The sequence below is a fragment of the Zonotrichia albicollis genome, chromosome 14 (genome assembly GCF_047830755.1).
Source record: "Zonotrichia albicollis isolate bZonAlb1 chromosome 14, bZonAlb1.hap1, whole genome shotgun sequence".
Lineage (NCBI taxonomy): Eukaryota > Metazoa > Chordata > Aves > Passeriformes > Passerellidae > Zonotrichia > Zonotrichia albicollis.
This window is the reverse complement of record NC_133832.1, coordinates 2,503,732-2,523,556: the sequence shown is the minus strand read 5'-3', so window position 1 is coordinate 2,523,556 and position 19,825 is coordinate 2,503,732. Positions and strand designations below refer to the sequence as shown.

General features: G+C 52.6%; 3 protein-coding genes across 3 annotated transcripts in view; all 3 read right to left on the bottom strand.

Moving 5' to 3' along the window:
* Positions 1-1,015: 1,015 nt before the first annotated feature.
* ASB12 (ankyrin repeat and SOCS box containing 12) lies at positions 1,016-5,423 on the bottom strand. Its single transcript, XM_074551548.1, has 3 exons — positions 5,259-5,423; positions 2,868-3,716; positions 1,016-1,961 (listed from the first exon to the last, which is right to left on the bottom strand). The coding sequence occupies exons 2-3, from the start codon at positions 3,679-3,681 to the stop codon at positions 1,828-1,830; spliced, it is 948 nt and encodes a 315-aa protein (XP_074407649.1). The 5' UTR covers positions 3,682-3,716; positions 5,259-5,423; the 3' UTR covers positions 1,016-1,827.
* Positions 5,424-12,567: 7,144 nt separating this feature from the next.
* Positions 12,568-16,967, bottom strand: LOC141730892 (uncharacterized). The gene is made up of 4 exons (XM_074551751.1): positions 16,942-16,967; positions 15,896-16,322; positions 14,386-14,972; positions 12,568-14,033 (listed from the first exon to the last, which is right to left on the bottom strand). The coding sequence occupies exons 1-4, from the start codon at positions 16,965-16,967 to the stop codon at positions 13,928-13,930; spliced, it is 1,146 nt and encodes a 381-aa protein (XP_074407852.1). The 3' UTR covers positions 12,568-13,927.
* LOC102065182 (phosphatidylinositol-3,5-bisphosphate 3-phosphatase MTMR8) overlaps positions 16,768-19,825 on the bottom strand; it is a 27,437-nt gene continuing 24,379 nt past the window's right edge. The window contains exon 14 of the mRNA XM_074551267.1: positions 16,768-19,528. Within this exon, the coding sequence (XP_074407368.1) occupies positions 19,301-19,528 (228 nt within the window). The 3' untranslated portion in view covers positions 16,768-19,300. The remainder of the gene's footprint in view (positions 19,529-19,825) is intronic.

Sequence of the window (19,825 nt, the reverse complement as noted above, 5' to 3'; positions counted from 1 at the left end):
TGTCTTGGAGCGACACCCGCGGACCACGCAGGATCACGGACATGGGGGGATGTCCTGGTGTGTGACACCACGAAGGTCAGGGATGTGACAGTGTGTGTGACACCGGGATGACACGGCGTGTGTGCCGTGCGACACCTCCCTGGATGTGCTGTGTACCCCCCACGCGTGTCACCTGTGCCACGGCACTGCCTGCCCCCCACTGCTGCACACCCACAGTCCCACGGGCACTGAGCAGCCCGGCAGGGGAGAGCCCTCCCCATTTTTGGGAGCCCCAAATCCCGAAAGCCCCTCAGATCTCCACGTGAGGATGACAGCAAGGATGCCACGAGTGGGAATCACAGCAGGGCATGGAGGGCATGGCAATGTCCCCGGTGTGGCAATGTCCCCACAGGACAGCCTCTCCCAGCCCCCAGCTCCTGCTGTGCTCCTGCTGGTGGCTGGGAGGGGACAGATGTGACAGCAGTGTCATAATTCCCTATGGAGCCTTGTCCAGGCTGCTTCCAAGCCCTAATGCTCCCCTTGGGAGAGGCCCACAGCCTAATTAATAGATGTTGATTAATTGATCCCCCAGTCCCTGACACAGGCCCATAAATCCTGCAGGGAGGTGCCTGTGTTTGGCCCAGAGCCACCCTTGGAGCTGTGAGCCCTGGGAGCACTTCCCTTTGGGATGGCACAGGGCAGGAGGGAATGAAGCATGGGACACTTCTGCTGCATCCCAAAAGCACCCAGAACATCCAGAGCACACGGCTGTGTGGGCACTGAGCTGCCAGGGAGCAGCAGGATTGATCCACCAGCTCCTATCAGGCTGTGGGAAGAGCCAGGAGGGCACCTCCAGCCCCACTGGTGAGGGCAATGCCAGTGCCCAGGGCAGGAGGGATGGCGGGACACAAAGGCAGTGCTGGGATGCCCCTCTCCAGCCTGGCATTCCCTGTGTGCAGCCATTCCCTCATCCCTGCCCAGCCATCCTGGCAGGGCTGCCCAGCGTGGGGAGTTTCACCAGACAGGGCACAGCAGCTCCAGACAAGAACAGAACACTTTAATCCAAACCCCAGCCCTGCCCAACCACAGGAGACCCTCAGCTCCAACAGGAAGCACTTTTGGGGTGAGAAGACGATGTTTAGGGTCAGAGCTGGGGCAGGGAGAGCAGTGGGGACACTGGGGCTCCCCCAGCCCCTCCTGTGCTGCCAGCTGGGAGCACTGGGCTCTGCCCCCACTGGGGTGGGCACACAGCACACACGGCCAGGGCCAGCCCCAATCCTGCCCCTTCCAAGTGGAGGAGGCACCTGGAGACCTCTCTGGGAATCCTGGAATCAGGAGGGACCTCAAAGCCCACCCAGAGCCACCCCTGCCATGGCAGGGACACCTCCCACTGTCCCAGGCTGCTCCAAGCCCTGTCCAGCCTGGCCTTGGGCACTGCCAGGGATCCAGGGGCAGCCACCTGTGCCAGGGCCTGCCCACCCTGCCAGGGAACAATTCTCATCCTCACAGCCAAGAATTCCTCCACACTCTTTCCCAGCCCCTTCTCCAGCCAAGATCAGCTAAAGGTGTAAAATCCCTCAGTACAGACAGTCTGAGGCAAACCCAGGGGAACAGATCCTGCTCTATCCTTGCTCTGCAGCAAACCAGGAGCTGAGACCTCCTGTTCTCTCTCCTCCTTCTCTTCCCTTCCCACCTTTCCACGTGGGCACGGCCTTCTGGAGACACCTGGCAGCAAAAATGAACCTGTGACCACAAATCCCCGGGGGTTCCACAGATCTCAGGGATTCACTGCCAGGGTGGAGCAGGTTTTCACTGGGGTGCTCAGTGGTGTCCCTGGGCAGGCTGGCATCACAGCTGGTGCTGCAGGTACTTGGCCAGGGCTGTGGGGATCTCCAGCTCTCTGAGGACAGCCGAGCAGCCAGGCTGCTTCAGGAGGCGCCTCATGGCCAGCCGGGACTGGGACAGCAGGGATTTGGGATGAGCTGTGGAGGGAAAATCACACGGTCACCTTCAGAACACAGAACCCTGCTGCAATCCAACCCAGCATTGCCCTAAGGAAAGGGACATGGGCTGAGCAAACCAACAGCATTGGGACAAAACGATCTTTGGGTCCCTTCCAACCCAAACCATCCCATGATCTTATGAAAACTCCATGATCCTATGAAAACTCCATGAAAAACCATTACATGAAACTATTCCATGATCCTCTGAAAACTCAACCTCTGTGCTGGGGCTGGGGCTATGGACTCTGGAACAAGCTCCCACGAGAGCTGGGCATGGAGAAGAAATCCTCCATCCCCACATGGAAATAGGTGCAGGGTTTTAGACTTGGGCAGTACAGGAGAGCCCAAGCTGAGCAGCGGAAAGGAGAGTGAGGGTGAAAAGCAGGGGGTAACCCCACAAGTGGGGGGAAACCTGGGCTGTGGGAATCATGGAATCACAGGAGGGCTTAGGTTGTGAAGGGAATTTAAGCTCATCTCATTCCAGGGACAGGGACACCTTCCCCTATCCCAGGTTGATCCAGCCCCACTTCACACTCCACTGCACAAACCTGCCCTGACAGGCCCTGTTCCAAACAGGGAATTGGGCTGGAGGCCTCCATGTGTCCCTTCCCAACCACAGAACCCATGGATGATGTGGTTTTGAAGGACCTCATAGATCACTGACTTCCCATCCTCAAACCTGGAACTCCGAACCCCTTTGGAGGGCAAAGGACCTGCTGCCACTGCCCCTCAGTGAATTCCCTGGATCCAGGGGCAGCCCCACACCCGCACAGCGCAGGGACGCCGTGAGGGGACCGAGGCTGAGGGAACCCCGGGTGTGGCTGTCGGGGAGGGGGAATCGGAGCCGAGCTGTGCCCGTCCCATCCCGGGCACCGATCGCGGTACCTCTGGCGTGTAGCAGCAGCTCCAGCCCCTCGCTGCGCGGGCCCGGCCGGTCGCTGTGAGGCACCCCGGGCAGGTACACGTTGGCCCCGAAGTCGATGAGCAGGCGGATGAAGTCGGGGCGGCAGCCATGCCTCAGGCACGTCTCCAGCAGCGTCTTGGGCTCGCGGATCTGCGCCAGCACGGCCGGCTCGGTGCAGTTGTAGTCGGGGTCGGCGCCGTGCAGCAGCAGCAGCCGGAAGCACTCCAGGTGCCCGTAGGCGGCCGCCAGGTAGAGCGGGCCCGAGCAGGCCGCGGTGTTGGCCGCCCACTCGGGCAGGCGGGCCCGCGCGTTGGGCTCGGCGCCGTGCTCCAGCAGCAGCCGCACGATGCCCGCCCGGCCGTCGCGGGCCGCCAGCAGCAGCGGCGAGCAGTTGTTGTAGGCGCTGCCCGCGGGGCTGGCGCCCGCCTCCAGCAGCAGCCGCACGCACTCGCCGTGCCCGTTGCTGACCGCCACGAAGAGCGGCGTCTGCGCCTTCACGTCCAGGCTGTCCACGAGGGCGCCGTGTTCCAGCAGCAGCCGCAGGCTCCGCTCGCTGCCCCGAGCCGCCGCCAGGCGCAGCGGGGTGCTGGGCACGCCCCAGCCGCTCCGCCGGTTGATCAGCCTCCGGTACCGGTCCTGCGACAGGAGCCGGGCCAGCGCCTCGTGGTCATCCTGGCACACCGCCCGGCTCAGCTCCTCGCTCTCCCCGCTGGCCTCCTCGTCCTCCCCGGGCTGCAGCAGGGAGAACATCTTGTTGATGTCCATCAGGGTCATCTTGTCGGGGCTGGGCTCCATGTGCCGCTCGCATGGTAAAGGATGAAGCCAAAGATCTACGGGATGGCAGAACCGGCATCAAACCCGGGTTAGAACCAGTCCCTGACACCCACAGCTTCATTTTAGTGCAAGTTTGTACTCAACAAAAGGAAGATTCGCCAAAAAATGGACAAACATTGGATGAGGATGCTGCTGATGTGCCCTGGCACCACGTGAGGAAATCCACGTGGGTGAAAAGCTGAGGGAACAAGGGAGCTCAGTGCTGTAGTGGGTGTGTGGGTCAGGATCCCATAAAATCATGGATTGGTTTGGGTGGGAAGAACCTTAAAGCCCACGCAGTGCCATGGCAGGGACACCTTCCACTGTCCCAATGTCCAGCCTGGCCTTGGGCACTGCCAGGGATCCAGGGGCAGCCACAGCTGCTCTGGGCCTGCCCACCCTGCCAGGGAACAATTCCCAATTCCCAATCTCCCATCCATCCCTGCCCTCTGGCAGTGGGAGCCATTCCCTGTGTCCTGTCCCTCCATCCTTGTCCCCGTCCCATGAGGGATGAGGTGAATGTGAAGCAGTCAGTTTGATCAGGGATCAAACATCTCCCAGCATCTCCCTTCCCAAACAATCCCAGCATTAGAATCCCACTGTTTTCCCCGCTCCTCCTGCTGGAGCCCCCTGATCACGGCTGCAGAAGGGTCTGGGATGTTTGTGCACAGGGATTTGGGGCAGGAAGGATGGAAATGCTGAGCTGATCACACCAGTGGCACCGAACCCTGGAGCTTCCCAAGTGGGACAGCTTGGATTCCCTCGGGAGAGGCAGAGCTGGGGCTGCGAGGGGCAATTAATTAGCAAAGGAGGCGTAGCAAACAGTTAATTATCTGATAAGCAGAAGGAGCAATTAGCCCCGTTGTCCAGGGCAGTCATGGGGACACAGCCACCAGCTCAGGGGGACCCCAGCCAGGCCACCAGCACACCTGGGGACACTGGGACAAGTCTGATGGCAGCAAAGCTCTGCCGGGCTGGCACCCATTAGCCCAATTTATACAGAAGTGTGGGAAATTTTAACACTGCTGCTCCTCATTGGACACACCAGGGATGAGCTCTGGAGCTTTGGGATCACCCACCCTCATGGAGGATGGGCTGGGGGTTCCTGCAAAAGGACAGTTGTGTTCCCAGTTAGAGCCCCCAGGGAAATGGTGTGGGAAAGGAAAAGAGCAGCTGGGACATCTCCTGAACAAACAAACAGCATCTCCAAAGGGAGGCTCCTCAACCAGGAGAGCCCAAACCAGGATTCGTGGAATCACAAAATGGTTTGGTTTTGGAAAGAACTTAAAAGTTTGTCTCATCCCACCCCTGCCATGGCAGGGACACCTCTCACTGTCCCAGTGCCCCAGTGCCCAGCCTGGCCTTGGGCACTGCCAGGGATCCAGGGGCAGCCCCAGCTGCTCTGGGCACCTGTGCCAGGCCTGCCCACCCTGCCAGTTCTGTCACCCCCTGAGCACCTGCAGCCCCCACAGAGGCTGTGACAGAGCACACAGGGCCCACATTTGTCCCTCTGTGTCCCAGTGCCTCCCTGACCCCAGCAGGTCCCGGTGCCCCCTTACCTGGGTTGGGGGATGCTCAGAGCCCCCGGGGCCAGGGGGGTGCCATGGGGGTCCCGCCGTGGTTTCGGCCCCTCGGGGCAGAGCAGGAGAGGCTCCGGCAGGGCTGGGGCTGTGTGGGGCCGGGGTTGTGCACTCACTCACAGCTGAAATGCCACGGCAGGACCGGCCCGGGGCACTGAGGCTAATTTTAGCCCCTCTGGGGTTTTATCTTACCACTTCCATTCTTGGAAAGCTCCCCCTGGGTAAATATAGAGAGGGCAGCGGGGTGGGGGCAGGCTGGGACAGGTGCTGGAGGCTGCTCGGCCCCTCTGAGCGCACCCAAAGCTGTTTCTCTGCAGAAATCGCAGGGAATGGGGAGGTTTGGGGTCCCTTCCAGGGCAGCACCGGCCTCTGCCTCACCTTGGCTGCTCCCAGGCACTCAAATTCCCTCTTAACCCCCCTCCAGCCCTCCCTCCCCCTCTTCAGAGCGATACAAATGGCCATTGGCAACCTCCAAAATGATTTATTAGACACCAGAAGGACAAAAGATTCTGAAGATGGTCCAGATTTCCCACCTGAGCTGCACCTGCCAGAGGGAACCACAGCCAGGGTTCCTGAGGCTGCACAGGATCAGGAAGGCAGGAAAAACCTCCCAGGGCAAACAAAGGGAGTGGGGAGCAGCGCTGGGGCTCTTATCAAAAGCTGTCAGCTGGGAAGTGCAATCCTGTTTTATCCAGCTCCCTTTAAACCCTCTCCAAACTGCTCAGCAGTGAAGCAGGAACGGGCTGGGGGTTTGGGGCAGCCTTATCATGGCAGGAGATAAGAGAGAGACCCAAATTAGCCAGCAGGAAAATCCCCACTGTGCAAGGAGTGAAATCAGGGTGCTGTGTGAAGTGTGTGACCTGTGCCACCACCACACTCCTGCTTTGGAGCCTGCAGTGCAGGAAAATGGTCAGCATGGATTTGGTTTGGGCTTTTGGTTTTCCTCTCTAAATTCACTCCAAAATAGATTATTGCTTCACAAAGGTCAACTCCCCAAAGCCAGCACAGGAATGGAATTGTGGAGTGGGATGTGGATGGACCCTGGAGCAGGAGAGGGGAGTCTGGGCTTGTTTTTCCTGAGTGTCAGGAAGATGCAACCACAACAGGGATGCTGCAGCCACAAAAGCCAAGCCTGGCTGGAAACCCCTTCCACAAACCACAGAAATCAAAGCAGCCATTAAAAAGACAGTGTTACAAAGGGAAAAAAAAAGGGAATGCAGACAACAGAAGTGCTAGAAAATGTGAAATAGAGCAAACTTGGAGATGAAAGGAAAATCCTTGAATGGCAAATTAATGATAAACCTCTCGTTCTTTTGTTGCTGCTGCTGCTGTTTAGTTGTTAACAGAGAGAGATCTTAGGAACAAGGAGCAGATTAAACCCAGTTCTAACGAGGCCAACCCCCCCAGCCCAGCTGGAATCCCACCCAGCCAGGAGCAGGAACATTTCCATCCATCCCAGAGGATGTTCCAGCAGCAGGGGCAGCCCCAGCCTGCAGGAGCCCAGGCAGGGGGGACACTCCAGCCTGAGCCTTTGGGGATGAGCTCCCCATGCTCCAAACTCCAGGGAAGCACAAGGAGCTGGGAAAAGCTTCCTGAGCTGGCCTCTGCTCCTCAAGCAGCTCTTGATCAGCTCCCTGGGACTTGGGGAAGAATTAGAGGGCAGAAGGGTACTGAGTGCCAGTCATGGGTTTTTGGGAAGGTAAATCCTGTCCAGAGTTGCTCCCATTAAAGAGATTATCGTTATTAACGCAGCTGAAGAGAGCTAATGAGCTTGTGGATTTAGCAGGGCTCAGCAGTTAAAAGTTTAGAGCTAAACAGTCCCAAATAAATGATTTTGCAGGGATTAGGGATTTATTAACAGTGCTCAAGGTTGGGAGAGCAGAGCTGGGGATGGGGCTGCTGTGTCTCCTGCCTTTGGCCAGGAGTCACTGCCAGAGCACAGCTCTGGAATCTGGGATCTCCCTCTGTGCCCTCAGCTCTGCTCCACATCCCAAACCTCAGCCCTGGGCTTCTCCCAGCTGGGAGTGGCCCCAGCAGCACCTGATCCAGGTGTCTGTTATCCAGGAATCACCCAGGTGTTATCCAGGAATCACCCAGGTGTCTGTTATCCAGGAATCACCCAGGTGTTATCCAGGAATCACCCAGGTGTTTGTTATCCAGGAATCACCCAGGTGTTATCCAGGAATCACCCAGGTGTTTGTTATCCAGGAATCACCCAGGTGTCTGTTATCCAGGAATCACACAGGTGTTACCCAGGAATCACCCAGGTGTTTGTTACCCAGGATCACCCAGGTGTTACCCAGGAATCACCTAGGTGTTTGTTATCCAGGAATCACACAGGTGTTATCCAGGAATCACCCAGGTGTCTGTTATCCAGGAATCACCCCAGTGTTATCCAGGAATCACCCAGGTGTTACCCAGGAATCACCCAGGTGGTTGTTATCCAGGAATCACCCAGGTGTCTGTTATCCAGGAATCACCCAGGTGTTACCCAGGAATCACCCAGGTGTCTGTTATCCAGGAATCACCCAGGTGTTACCCAGGAATCACCCAGGTGTTTGTTATCCAGGAATCACCCAGGTGTTTGTTATCCAGGAATCACACAGGTGTTATCCAGGAATCACCCAGGTGTCTGTTATCCAGGAATCACCCAGGAGTCTGTTATCCAGGAATTACCCAGGAATTACCCAAGTGTTTGTTATCCAGGTGTTACCCAGGTGTTATCCAGGAATCACCCAGGTGTTACCTAGGAATCACCCAGGTGTTTGTTATCCAGGAATTATCCAGGTGTTTGTTACCCAGGAATTACCCAAGTGTTTCTTATCCAGGAATTACCCAGATGTTACCCAGGTATTTGTTATCCAGGAATCACCCAGGAATTTTGCAGGAATCACCCAGGAGTCTGTTATCCAGAAATTACCCAGGTATTTTCCAGGAATTACCCAGGGATCACCCAGGTGTTTGTTATCCAGGAATCACCCAGGTGTTACCCAGGAATCACCCAGGTGTTTGTTATCCAGGAATCACCCAGGTGTCTGTTATCCAGGAATCACCCAGGTGTTACCCAGGAATTATCCAGGTGTTATCCAGGAATCACCCAGGTGTCTGTTATCCAGGAATCACCCAGGTGTTTGTTATCCAGGAATCACCCAGGTGTTACCCAGGAATCACCCAGGTGTCTGTTATCCAGGAATCACCCAGGTGTTTGTTATCCAGGAATCACCCAGGTGTTACCCAGGAATCACCCAGGTGTCTGTTATCCAGGAATCACCCAGGTGTTTGTTATCCAGGAATCACCCAGGTGTTACCCAGGAATCACCCAGGTGTCTGTTATCCAGGAATTACCCAGGGATAACACCTTGGCTGCTCCCAGGCACTCAAATTCCCTCTTAACCCCCCTCCAGCCCTCCCTCCCCCTCTTCAGAGCGATACAAATGGCCATTGGCAAGCTCCAAAATGATTTATTAGACACCAGGATGACAAAAGGTCCTGAAGATGAATTACCAGGGGTTACTCAGGAATTATCCAGGTGTTTGTTATCCAGGTGTTACCCAGGTGTTTGTTATCCAGGTGTTACCCAGATGTTTGTTACCCAGGAATCACCCAGGTGTTTGTTATCCAGGTGTTACCCAGATGTTTGTTACCCAGGAATCACCCAGGAATTACCCAGGTATTTTTTATCCAGGAATTACCCAGCTGTTTGTTATCCAGGAGTTACCCAGGAATTACCCAGGTATTTGTTATCCAGGAATTACCGAGGTGTTACCCAGGAATTACCCAGGTATTTTCCAGGAATTACCTAGCTGATTGTTATCCAGGAGTTACCCAGGAATCACCCAGGTGTTTGTTATCCAGGAATTACCCAGGAATCACCCAGGTATTTGTTATCCAGGAATCACCCAGGAGTCTGTTATCCAGAAATTACCCAGGTATTTTCCAGGAATTACCCAGGTGTTTGTTATCCAGGTGTTACCCAGGTGTTTGTTATCCAGGAATTACCCAGTTGCTATCCAGGAATTACCAGGTATTTGTTACTCAGGAATTACCCAGAAATCACCCAGGTGTTTGTTACTCAGGTGTTTGTAATCCAGGTGTTACCCAGATGTTTGTTATCCAGGAATCACACAGGTGTTATCCAGGAATCACCCAGGGATAACACCTTGGCTGCTCCCAGGCACTCAAATTCCCTCTTAACCCCCCTCCAGCCCTCCCTCCCCCTCTTCAGAGCGATACAAATGGCCATTGGCAAGCTCCAAAATGATTTATTAGACACCAGGATGACAAAAGGTCCTGAAGATGAATTACCAGGGATTACTCAGGAATTATCCAGGTGTTTGTTATCCAGATGTTACCCAGATGTTTGTTACCCAGGAATCACCCAGGAATTACCCAGGTATTTTTTATCCAGGAATTATCCAGCTGTTTGTTATCCAGGAATTACCCAGGTATTTGTTATCCAGGAATTATCCAGGTGTTTGTTCCCCAGGAATTACCCAGGAATTACCCAGGTATTTGTTATCCAGGAATCACCCAGGAGTCTGTTATCCAGAAATTACCCAGGTATTTTCCAGGAATTACCCAAGTGTTTGTTATCCAGGTGTTACCCAGGTGTTTTCCAGGAATCACCCAGGTGTTACCTAGGAATCACCCAGGTGTCTGTTATCCAGGAATTACCCAGGTGTTACCCAGGAATTACCCAGGTGTTACCTAGGAATCACCCAGGTGTTTGTTACCCAGGAATCACCCAGGAATTACCCAGGTGTTTGTCACCCAGGTGTTTGTTATCCAGGTGTTTGTAATCCAGGTGTTACCCAGATGTTTGTTACCCAGGAATCACCCAGGTATTTGTTATCCAGGAATCACCCAGGAATTTCGCAGGAATCACCCAGGAGTCTGTTATCCAGAAATTACCCAGGTATTTTCCAGGAATTACCCAGGTGTTTGTTATCCATGTGTTACCCAGGTGTTTGTTACCCAGGAATTATCCAGGTGTTTGTTATCCAGGAGTTACCCAGGAATCATCCAGGTATTTGTTATCCAGGAATCACCCAGGAGTCTGTTATCCAGAAATTACCCAGGTATTTTCCAGGAATTACCCAGGAATTACCCAGGTGTTTGTTATCCAGGTGTTACCCAGGTGTTTTCCAGGAATCACCCAGGTGTTACCTAGGGATCACCCAGGTGTCTGTTATCCAGGAATTACCCAGGTGTTTCTTATCCAGGAATTACCCGGGTGTTACCCAGGAACTACCCAAGTGTTTCTTATCCAGGAATTACCCAGATGTTACCCAGGTGTTTGTTATCCAGGAATCACCCAGGAATTACCCAGGTATTTGTTATCCAGGAATCACCCAGGAATTTTGCAGGAATCACCCAGGAGTCTGTAATCCAGAAATTACCCAGGTATTTTCCAGGAATTACCCAGGTGTTTGTTATCCAGATGTTACCCAGGTGTTTGTTACCCAGGAATCACCCACCTGTTTGTTATCCAGGAGTTACCCAGGAATCACCCAGGTGTTTGTAATCCAGGTGTTTGTTATCCAGGAGTTACCCAGGTATTACCCATCTGTTTGTTATCCAGGAATCACCCAGGTGTCTGTTACCCAGGAATTACCCAGATGTTTGCTATCCAGGTGTTACCCAGGTGTCTGTTACCCAGGAATTACCCAGGTGTTTGTTATCCATGTGTTACCCAGGTATTTGTTACCCAGGAATTACCCAGATGTTCCCCAGGAATTACCCAGATGTTTCTTATCCAGGTGTTACCCAGGAGTTATCCAGGAATTTCCCAGGAGAGGGCAGGGACAGCAGCCCAGCATCCCCTGCCTGCACTGCACATCCCTGCCAGGGCCCTGCTGGTGGAAATCCCTGATTTATTTGGTGCCTCCACACACAAAATCCAGAGTTGGAAAGGAATGGTGAATGCAGCCATGCTGCTGCTCCTCCATGAGCCATTCCTTGAGGAATTCTGGCAGCTCCAGGGGTTCATCTCTTTCCTTCCACTGCACCTTCCCTTTTGGAAAACAGGATAAAAGGATGGTTTGGGTTGGGAGGAACCTTAAAATCCAAAATCCATCCCATTCCAGGGACACCTCCCACTGTCCCAGGGTGTCCCAATGTCCAGCCTGGCCTTGGGCACTGCCAGGAATGCAGGAGCAGCCACAGCTGCCCAGCTCAGAATCCCCACCTCCATCCATGGGGATTTTGGTTATTAATAGGTTTTTATTGATTCATTTTTATTGATTCCCATTCACACTGGATCCCTTCCCTCCCTCCCACAGCTCCAAGACCTGTTGTTGAGAGAGAGGTTTGTATTCCCTTCTCATACCCTCCACCGAAAAGGAAAATAAAATTCCAGGAGAGCACTGGAATCCATGAGCTGTTTGCAGCCCAAAGCAGCTCCAATTATCACACCTTTTGTCCAAATTTCCCCCAAATTAAATTGCAGCTTTAGCAATTCTAGCCAGTGATAATGCTAATAATCCAATTAAATGCAAAGCGAGTCTAATTAAGGTAAATGAAGGATTTCACTGGCAGCATTAAGAACATTTAAAATTAGCAAGAAGTGAAAAAGCCTGAGAAACACCCAGGGACTGAGTGTACTTCAGTGCCAGGCCCTTAAAACATAAAAAATTCCCATTTTTAAGGTGGAAAATATTCCTCAGGAGCTGGCTGATGGGTCTGGAGTCTGTTCCAGGGTTCCCAGGGAAGTTTTGTACCTGGAATTTCCCTCTTGAGCATCTTCTCATCCCAGGTGAATTTATCTGCACTCAAATCTCTAACACCTCACTACCCATGACTGAAAAGAATGGGATAACAGAGGATTTTTCCAGCAGCTGGACTGTGGGTTCCTCACTCTGAAAACATCAGCAACATCTCTTCAGTGGGAGCCAGCTCCTTGCAGCCTCAGGAAGCTGGGAAAGTCAGCCTGGACACTCCTGTGGAAGGGACTGAGCTCTCCAGGAGCAGGGGAACACTGAGAAAACACTTGGGTTTAACATAGAAAGGAAAATCGAAATTTAAAAAAGACCCAGAATAGCACAATTTGCAGAAGACACCAAGATTTGTACAGTGCCATTGGTTTTATTCCCTTTTTCCATGAGTTATGTTGCTTTTTGGGTTGTTTTTACCACCCTGCACTCCCCAAACCAGGGGGATCACCCCATTTCTGTTCTGTACAGGGGAAGTGGCTCCACACTCACTTTATTAATTAAGATCCTTTAAATGACTCCACCTTTCCAAGTGTGGAGTTCTGAGTTAGCACCCAATAACCAGAGCAGCCACTTCCTTTAAAAAGGCCAAGTGTTTATTTTTGTAGGGAATAAAAATACCTGCAATCCAAGAGAGACTCCATGGGACAAACAGAAAAGACACAATTCTCCTCTAGACAAGATCAGCTGCAAGCAGTGCAGGAACTGAAATGCCCACAGAGCCCACAGATGTCCCCAGCAGTGACACAGACACAAACAGCCACAGGGACACTCCCAGCCAGCACCAGACACAGTTTTAGGGACATTCCTACAAGGATCAGGTTGGGGATGCCAAGGAAAATCCAGCCAGAGGATGGGATCCAGTGCTGAGTTCCTCCAGTAGTTTCTGCTACATTAAATGGATGGAAATACAGAAATGATATCAAAACAAGCCCTTGGTCCTGCCCTGCTCCTGCAGCTCCCAGGGGCTCACATTCATTAAAGTCATTAGCAAACCTGCCCTAATGAATGGCCCACCTGGCTGCCTGGTGCCAAGCACAGGTTTACCACCCCCTGCTTCCTCAGCTAATTAATCAAGTGCTGGGTGATAATTAAACACAAATGGGACATGCAGAGCAGGTTCCTCCCCCAGGGAATGGCTGGGTGTGCATGAGGGAAGGATGGAAACCAGGAACAGCTGGGAGAGGTCCCTATAAAAACAAGCCCAGCCCAGAGCAGAGGGGTGGGAGGAGAGGAGAAGGAGAGGAGAGGAGAGGAGAGGAGAGCAGAGGAGAGGAGAGGAGAGCAGAGCAGAGGAGAGGAGAGCCGAGCCGAGCCCTTCTGGAATGTTCCTGGGCACCCCTGGGTACCCAGCACTGCATCCTGCCAAGAAACTCCTCTGAGTGCCCAAGGGCAGGAGCTGAAGGAGCCTCAGCAGGAGCTCTTCCCTTTCCAAGGCTGTTCCTGGGGCTGCCTCAGCTTTGGGAGCGCCTCTGAGGGCTCTGTGCTCCCAGAGGGGATGGGAAACACCCCAGGGCTGCTCCACACCAGCATTCCCAGCTGCAGATCCTGTGGGGCTCCTTCAGCTCCTGCCAGATCCCTCTGCAGGGCTGGGGCAGCTCCTGAAGGGGCCCAGCTCCCCCCCAGCCCAGCCAGGATGGCTCTGGGTCACAGCAGGTGGATTTTTACTCCAAGGCAATCACTGAGCACAACAGACCTAAAAGCTTTTACAAACTGCTTTTCCTCACCCCTAAAGAGGCCATGGAGAACTAAAACTATGGACAACCCAATTATTCCCCCTTTTTCCCTGCAGAGCAAACAGCACCAATTGGATTTTCTCTCCCACAGGTGACAACAGCAAAAGAAAACCCCAATTTAAGAATCCACAGAACAAAGTCCACATTGAAGACATTTCAAATGGAGCTCCACGAGTCCCTCTTGTGCTTCAGAGTAGGAGTTTTAACACAGAGCATGACAGGCCACTACAAGGTTACACCTGGTTGTAGCACAGGAGACACTGGGAAAAGGCAGGAAGGCATGGAATGTCCTGGAGAAACCATGGGATGTCCTGGTGAGGCCATGGAATGTCCTGGAGAAACCATGGGATGTCCTGGAGAAACCATGTCCTGGTGAGGCCATGGAATGTCCTGGAGAAACCATGGGATGTCCTGGAGAAACCATGGAAGGTCCTGGTGAGACCATGGAATGTCCTGGTGAGGCCATGGAAGGTCCTGGAGAAACCATGGGATGTCCTGGTGAAACCATGGAATGTCCTGGTGAGGCCATGGAATGTCCTGGAGAAACCATGGGATGTCCTGGAGAAACCATGGGATGTCCTGGTGAGGCCATGGGATGTCCTGGTGAGGCCATGGAATGTCCTGGAGAAACCATGGAAGGTCCTGGTGAGACCATGGAAGGTCCTGGAGAAACCATGGAATGTCCTGGAGAAACCATGGAAGGTCCTGGTGAGGCCATGGAAGGTCCTGGTGAGGCCATGGAAGGTCCTGGAGAAACCATGGAATGTCCTGGTGAGACCATGGAATGTCCTGGTGAGACCATGGGATGTCCTGGAGAAACCATGGGATGTCCTGGAGAAACCATGCAATGTCCTGGTGAGACCATGGGATGTCCTGGTGAGGCCATGGAATGTCCTGGTGAGGCCATGGAATGTCCTGGAGAGAACATGGAAGGTCCTGGTGAGGCCATGGAATATCCTGGTGAGACCATGGAAGGTCCTGGAGAAACAATGGGATGTCCTGGAGAAACCATGGAAGGTCCTGGAGAAACCATGGAATGTCGTGGTGAGGCCATGGAATGTCCTGGAGAAACCATGGGATGTTCTGGTGAGGCCATGGAATGTCCTGGTAAGACCATGGAATGTCCTGGTGAGACCATGGAATGTCCTGGAGAAACCATGGGATGTTCTGGTGAGGCCATGGAATGTCCTGGTAAGACCATGGAATGTCCTGGTGAGACCATGGAATGTCCTGGAGAAACCATGGAAGTCCTGGAGAAACCATGGAAGGTCCTGATGAGGCCATGGAATGTCCTGGTGAGGCCATGGAAGGTCCTGGTGAGACCATGGAAGTCCTGGAGAAACCATGGAATGTCCTGGTGAGGCCATGGAATGTCCTGGTGAGGCCATGGAATGTCCTGGAGAAACCATGGAATGTCCTGGAGAAACCATGGAATGTCCTGGAGAAACCATGGGATGTCCTGGAGAAACCATGGAATGTCGTGGTGAGGCCATGGGATGTCCTGGAGAAACCATGGGATGTCCTGGAGAAACCATGGAAGGTCCTGGAGAAACCATGGAAGGTCCTGGTGAGGCCATGGAATGTCCTGGAGAAACCACGGAATGTCCTGGAGAAACCACGGAATGTCCTGGAGAAACCACGGAATGTCCTGGTGAAACCATGGAATGTCCTGGTGAGGCCATGGAATGTCCTGGTGAGGCCATGGAATGTCCTGGAGAAACCATGGAATGTCCTGGTGAGACCATGGAAGGTCCTGGTGAGACCATGGAATGTCCTGGTGAGGCCAGGGAATGTCCTGGAGAAACCATGGGATGTTCTGGAGAAACCATGGGATGTTCTGGTGAGGCCATGGAATGTCCTGGTGAGACCATGGAATGTCCTGGAGAAACCATGGGATGTCCTGGTGAGGCCATGGAAGGTCCTGGAGAGACCATGGAATGTCCTGGAGAGGCCATGGAATGTCCTGGAGAGACCATGGAATGTCCTGGAGAAACCATGGAATGTTCTGGAGAAACCATGGAATGTCCTGGTGAGACCATGGAAGGTCCTGGAGAAACCATGGGATGTCCTGGAGAAACCATGGAATGTCCTGATGAGGCCATGGGATGTCCTGGTGAGGCCATGGAATGTCCTGGTGAGGCCATGGAATGTCCTGGTGAGGCCATGGAAGGTCCTGGAGAAACCATGGAGGTCCTGGAGAAGCAGGAGCAGCTCCAGAAAAGGGAGAGTTTTCCACAAACTGCAGCACATCTGATCCCTCTTCCCTCCCAGTGACAGGAATCCAAATGGAAAGAACGGCATTGTTCCAAATCAAAGCAGGATTTCTGCCCTCACAAAGCACAGCTGCCCCCTGGGAATCAATCAGTGAAAGGAACTTTCCCAGCAGCAGCAGCAGATTCCCAACAGCAGCACCAGCTCCTCCATTGCTCCCACACTTCCAGGGAGCAGAGGATGCTCCAGGATGCTCCAGGACAGGAAACACAGATTTTGTGATCAGCAGATCCCAGCTGAGCTCAGGACACTGCAGAGCTCTGAGCAGCTCCTCCCTTCTGCTCTTCCAACAGCCCAGAGCTGCCACCAAAACCCAAAAGCTTCTCCTTCATTGCTTTTCAAACCACGGGCTCATGGAAAAAGAGGAAATCCTGGATTTTTTTCCAGCTCCAGCATCAAAGGCTTTTAATACACTGCAGCCTCTGCCTGAGCCTGCACACATGAAATCCAAGAGGTTTAAAAGACATTAATTTTTGGGTTTGGCTCTGTTGTGCCAAACCCAAAACTTAAAAGCAACAAGGTTACTCTAAGCTTACAACACTGAGTAACCTGGTGGTGGTTGTACACACTTGTAGTAACATTGGAGTTTTGTGGAGACAAGCTTTTAATGAACAAGGAAATGTTATTAAACTCCTCCAATGGCAATTCCAAAGGCAAAGCACCACACAAACATTTCCAGGAGCTTTCTGCAAGCTGGATTTGTACAATAATTAACCAATGGCACCTTGAAGTCCTTCAGCAGTCAATCAAAACCCTCTCCAGTTTTAGATCTCTAATGAAAATTAGAGAATTTATTAAAGGTATTCAAAGAACTGATGATCCATAGAATGACTGGTCCTAAGAAGAGCCAGTCTTGGCTTCCTGCCCCATTTTCTCTCAGATTTGGGGATGGGTGTTGCCCATTGCCCCTGGAAAGGAAAGACAGGGCTGATCCATCACTCCCACCTGGGGCAGTATTTCCAGTGCTCCATTTTTAACCAATCACTCTTGCAGCTCCCACTCCTTCTTTAACAACTTTATTTAAGTGTGACAAACCCTCAATACTAAAAATCTCCCTCTTTGCCATTCCAGGCAGTGGAGAAACTCTGTGCTGTCTTTTTGCCTGGATCTTTCATGTGCTTTATAAAATGGGTATTTTCTTACCCAGAACAGCCACTCAGGCAGGTTTGGGTTGGGTTTTGGACACTGGATCCACCCAGAGATTTCACCAAGGGTTAAAAGCACATGAGCAGAGTTATTGCACTTTTCTGCTGTTACAATGGAATGTTTCTGCTTTCACTGGAGATTGGGAAGGCTCAAATATTTTCACTTGGCTTCCAAACTTTTTATAAAAAGAGCAAATCTGATTGGAAAACTTAATGGCAGCACCTAACTGAAACAAGAGCTTGAGAAGAGGGCAGAGCAGCGTCCTGAACAGAGCTGCCCAGAACAAGGACAGTGGCACAGCTTTCCTGGGCAGGGGAACCCTCCAGGCTCCCAAGGCCTCACCACCACCTCAGAAATGTCCTCAGGCCTTGGCCTTGATAAGCAGCAGCACCCTGAGCTTATCAGGAGCTCACTGGCTGCTCCCAGGGCTGGAGTACAAACCCCTGGGTTTAGCCACCAGCCCTGCAATCTGATTTTTCTTGCCTGAATAACAAGGCAAGTGGAACATTTTTGTTATTGACCTTTCAAAGGAAGATATTGACCCAAATTGCAGCCAGGCTGGGCAGTGACTCTGATCAAAGCAGCTCTCTATAAACAGGGAACTGCAGGGGAATTTTCCCCAGGGATACACCTGGAGCTGGTCCCTGGGGCTGTGCCAGAGCCAAGCACTGGCAGTGCTGCTCTCCTGGACTGTGGAGTGCTTTGGTTTGTGAGTTCAGCCTCTAAGGGAGCTCCTGTTGTGCTTACAGGGAATTCCACACAAACCCCTTGTTCAATTCTTACTCTGCTGTTGAGTTCAAGTGCTGCTAGTGATGCTCTGATTGCAGGAAAGCTTCAGGCCTGAACTGCTGATAATTCCAGGGCTCAGTCTGGGAGGATGCTCCACTCTGAACCCTGGGACTCAACAGGAGAATCTCCCTCATTTCATCTCATTCCATTTCATCCTGACCCTTTTCCATCCCCAGCCTCCACGCTGGTTGATTGTAGTTTTAGATTGCCTGATTTTCTATTTTAGTTTTTCTCTGTGTGCTTTAACCATTCAATAAGTAACAGAGTGAACCTTGCAAATGAATTTGGTCACACTTTTTTACATCAAACCTGCTTTTGCTCCTGCCTCTCCCAAGGATTCTTTGGGTGACCTTCAAGCACTCATTTGTGACCCCCAATCCCTGGGAGAGAAGTCCTTGCTTCTTCTGTTTCTTCCCAAGTTCACTGCCATGAGAGATACTGTTCATGAGACAGACAAAACATCCCTAAAGATCCTGCACTCTGAGCATTCCCTAGAATCACCCAGCAAGTGATTTTATCATTTCAGGCCCCATTTCAATACCACAACACAGCCCCATCTGTAACTGCTGTCTCATCAATGATTCCACCTTGGAACAGAGTTACTCTCTTGCTTCAGTTTAACCAAGATCATAAAATAAGAGAGAAAAATTCCACATAAATGTTCTGCTGTCTTTCCTCATTTCCAATCCTCTGATCACAAATCCATGTGTTATGGGCTGGCTCTGCACTCCCATCAATAAAGGAGCTCCATAAAAGCTGCTGAACTCAGAGGAACAGCAAAAACCCTGGAGAACTGCAGCAGAAGAAAACCTCTCACAAGCACTGACTACAGACAGGACCAAGAGCACACTGCAAACTCCAGCCCCAACTGCAGCGGCCTGGCTGGACACGGACACAGTCCCAGAGAAGGCACAGGGGGTTTGGTTTTGTGTAACAAATATGCATAGGAAACAAAACATGAATCAGCTCTGCTACAAGGCAAGGGTCCATGCAGAGATTCATTCACAGCTAAGAAAGGTTGGGGGAGGTTTTTTATCATTTGAAGACAGATTGAAATTTTTTCTTGTTTTAAGATAACCTTGGACCACCACTGAGAACAGAGGGATTTGCATCCTTCCTCCTGCAGTTACTGCCCAGCTCCTCATGGAGTTGGCAAGATTTCTTCCAGCCTCAAACAGCAGAGCTGGCAGGCAGCCCTAACCCTCAGCACAGCCAAGTTCCCAGGGATGCCAGGCAGGCTCCTGGCAGCTCTGCAGCACCTGAGCTGCAGGAGGTGCCCCCCAGCAGCTGCTCCCCAGCCCTACTCACACTCAGCTGCACACGGGGGCTGCAGCAGCTCCCCAGAGCTTCTCCCAGCAGCTCCCACAGCTCATCCCTGGTGCTGAGCCTGCCCATCCTCCCTGCAGGCTCCGGGCTCCTGGGGCTGGGCCGGGCTCTCCTTGTGCTTCTGCTGCCCCACGGAGGGGCCGTTGCTCAGCACAGGGGCTGCTCCCTCTGCACAGTCCAGGGGAGGAGTTGGGGCTTTGGCAGCAGCAGCTCCTGCCTTGGGTGAGGTGCAGCCTTTGCTGGGCAAGGAGCTGTCCAGGATTGGGAGTTTCTGCAAAAATAAAAAGGCACAAAAACAAATAATTAATGCCTAGATGCCAGAGAGGGACAAAAAACAGGTGTCAGTATAACAACAGCCCTGTGGCAGTGCCTCTTTCCCAGCTCTGAAGCAGCTGGACACAGATCCCCAAATGCCTGACACAAACATCAGGAATAGCTGGACACAGATCTGCCATGTCTGACACAAACATCAGGAATAGCTGGACACAGATCTGCCATGTCTGACACAAACATCAGGAATAGCTGGACACAGATCCCCAAATGCCTGACACAAACATCAGGAATACCT

Coding starts and splice junctions, on each gene's coding strand:
- LOC141730892 (XM_074551751.1), bottom strand. CDS start 16,967: ATGGAGCACTGGAAATACTGCCCCAG. Junction 14,973..15,895: donor CTCCATGGTTTCTCCAGGAC/CTTCCATGGCCT, acceptor TTTCTCCAGGAC/TTCCATGGTTTCTCCAGGAC. Junction 14,034..14,385: donor TTCCATGGTTTCTCCAGGAC/CTTCCATGGTCT, acceptor CCTCACCAGGAC/ATCCCATGGTTTCTCCAGGA.
- ASB12 (XM_074551548.1), bottom strand. CDS start 3,681: ATGGAGCCCAGCCCCGACAAGATGACCCTGATGGACATCAACAAGATG. Junction 1,962..2,867: donor GCTGCTGCTACACGCCAGAG/GTACCGCGATCG, acceptor TTCCCTCCACAG/CTCATCCCAAATCCCTGCTG.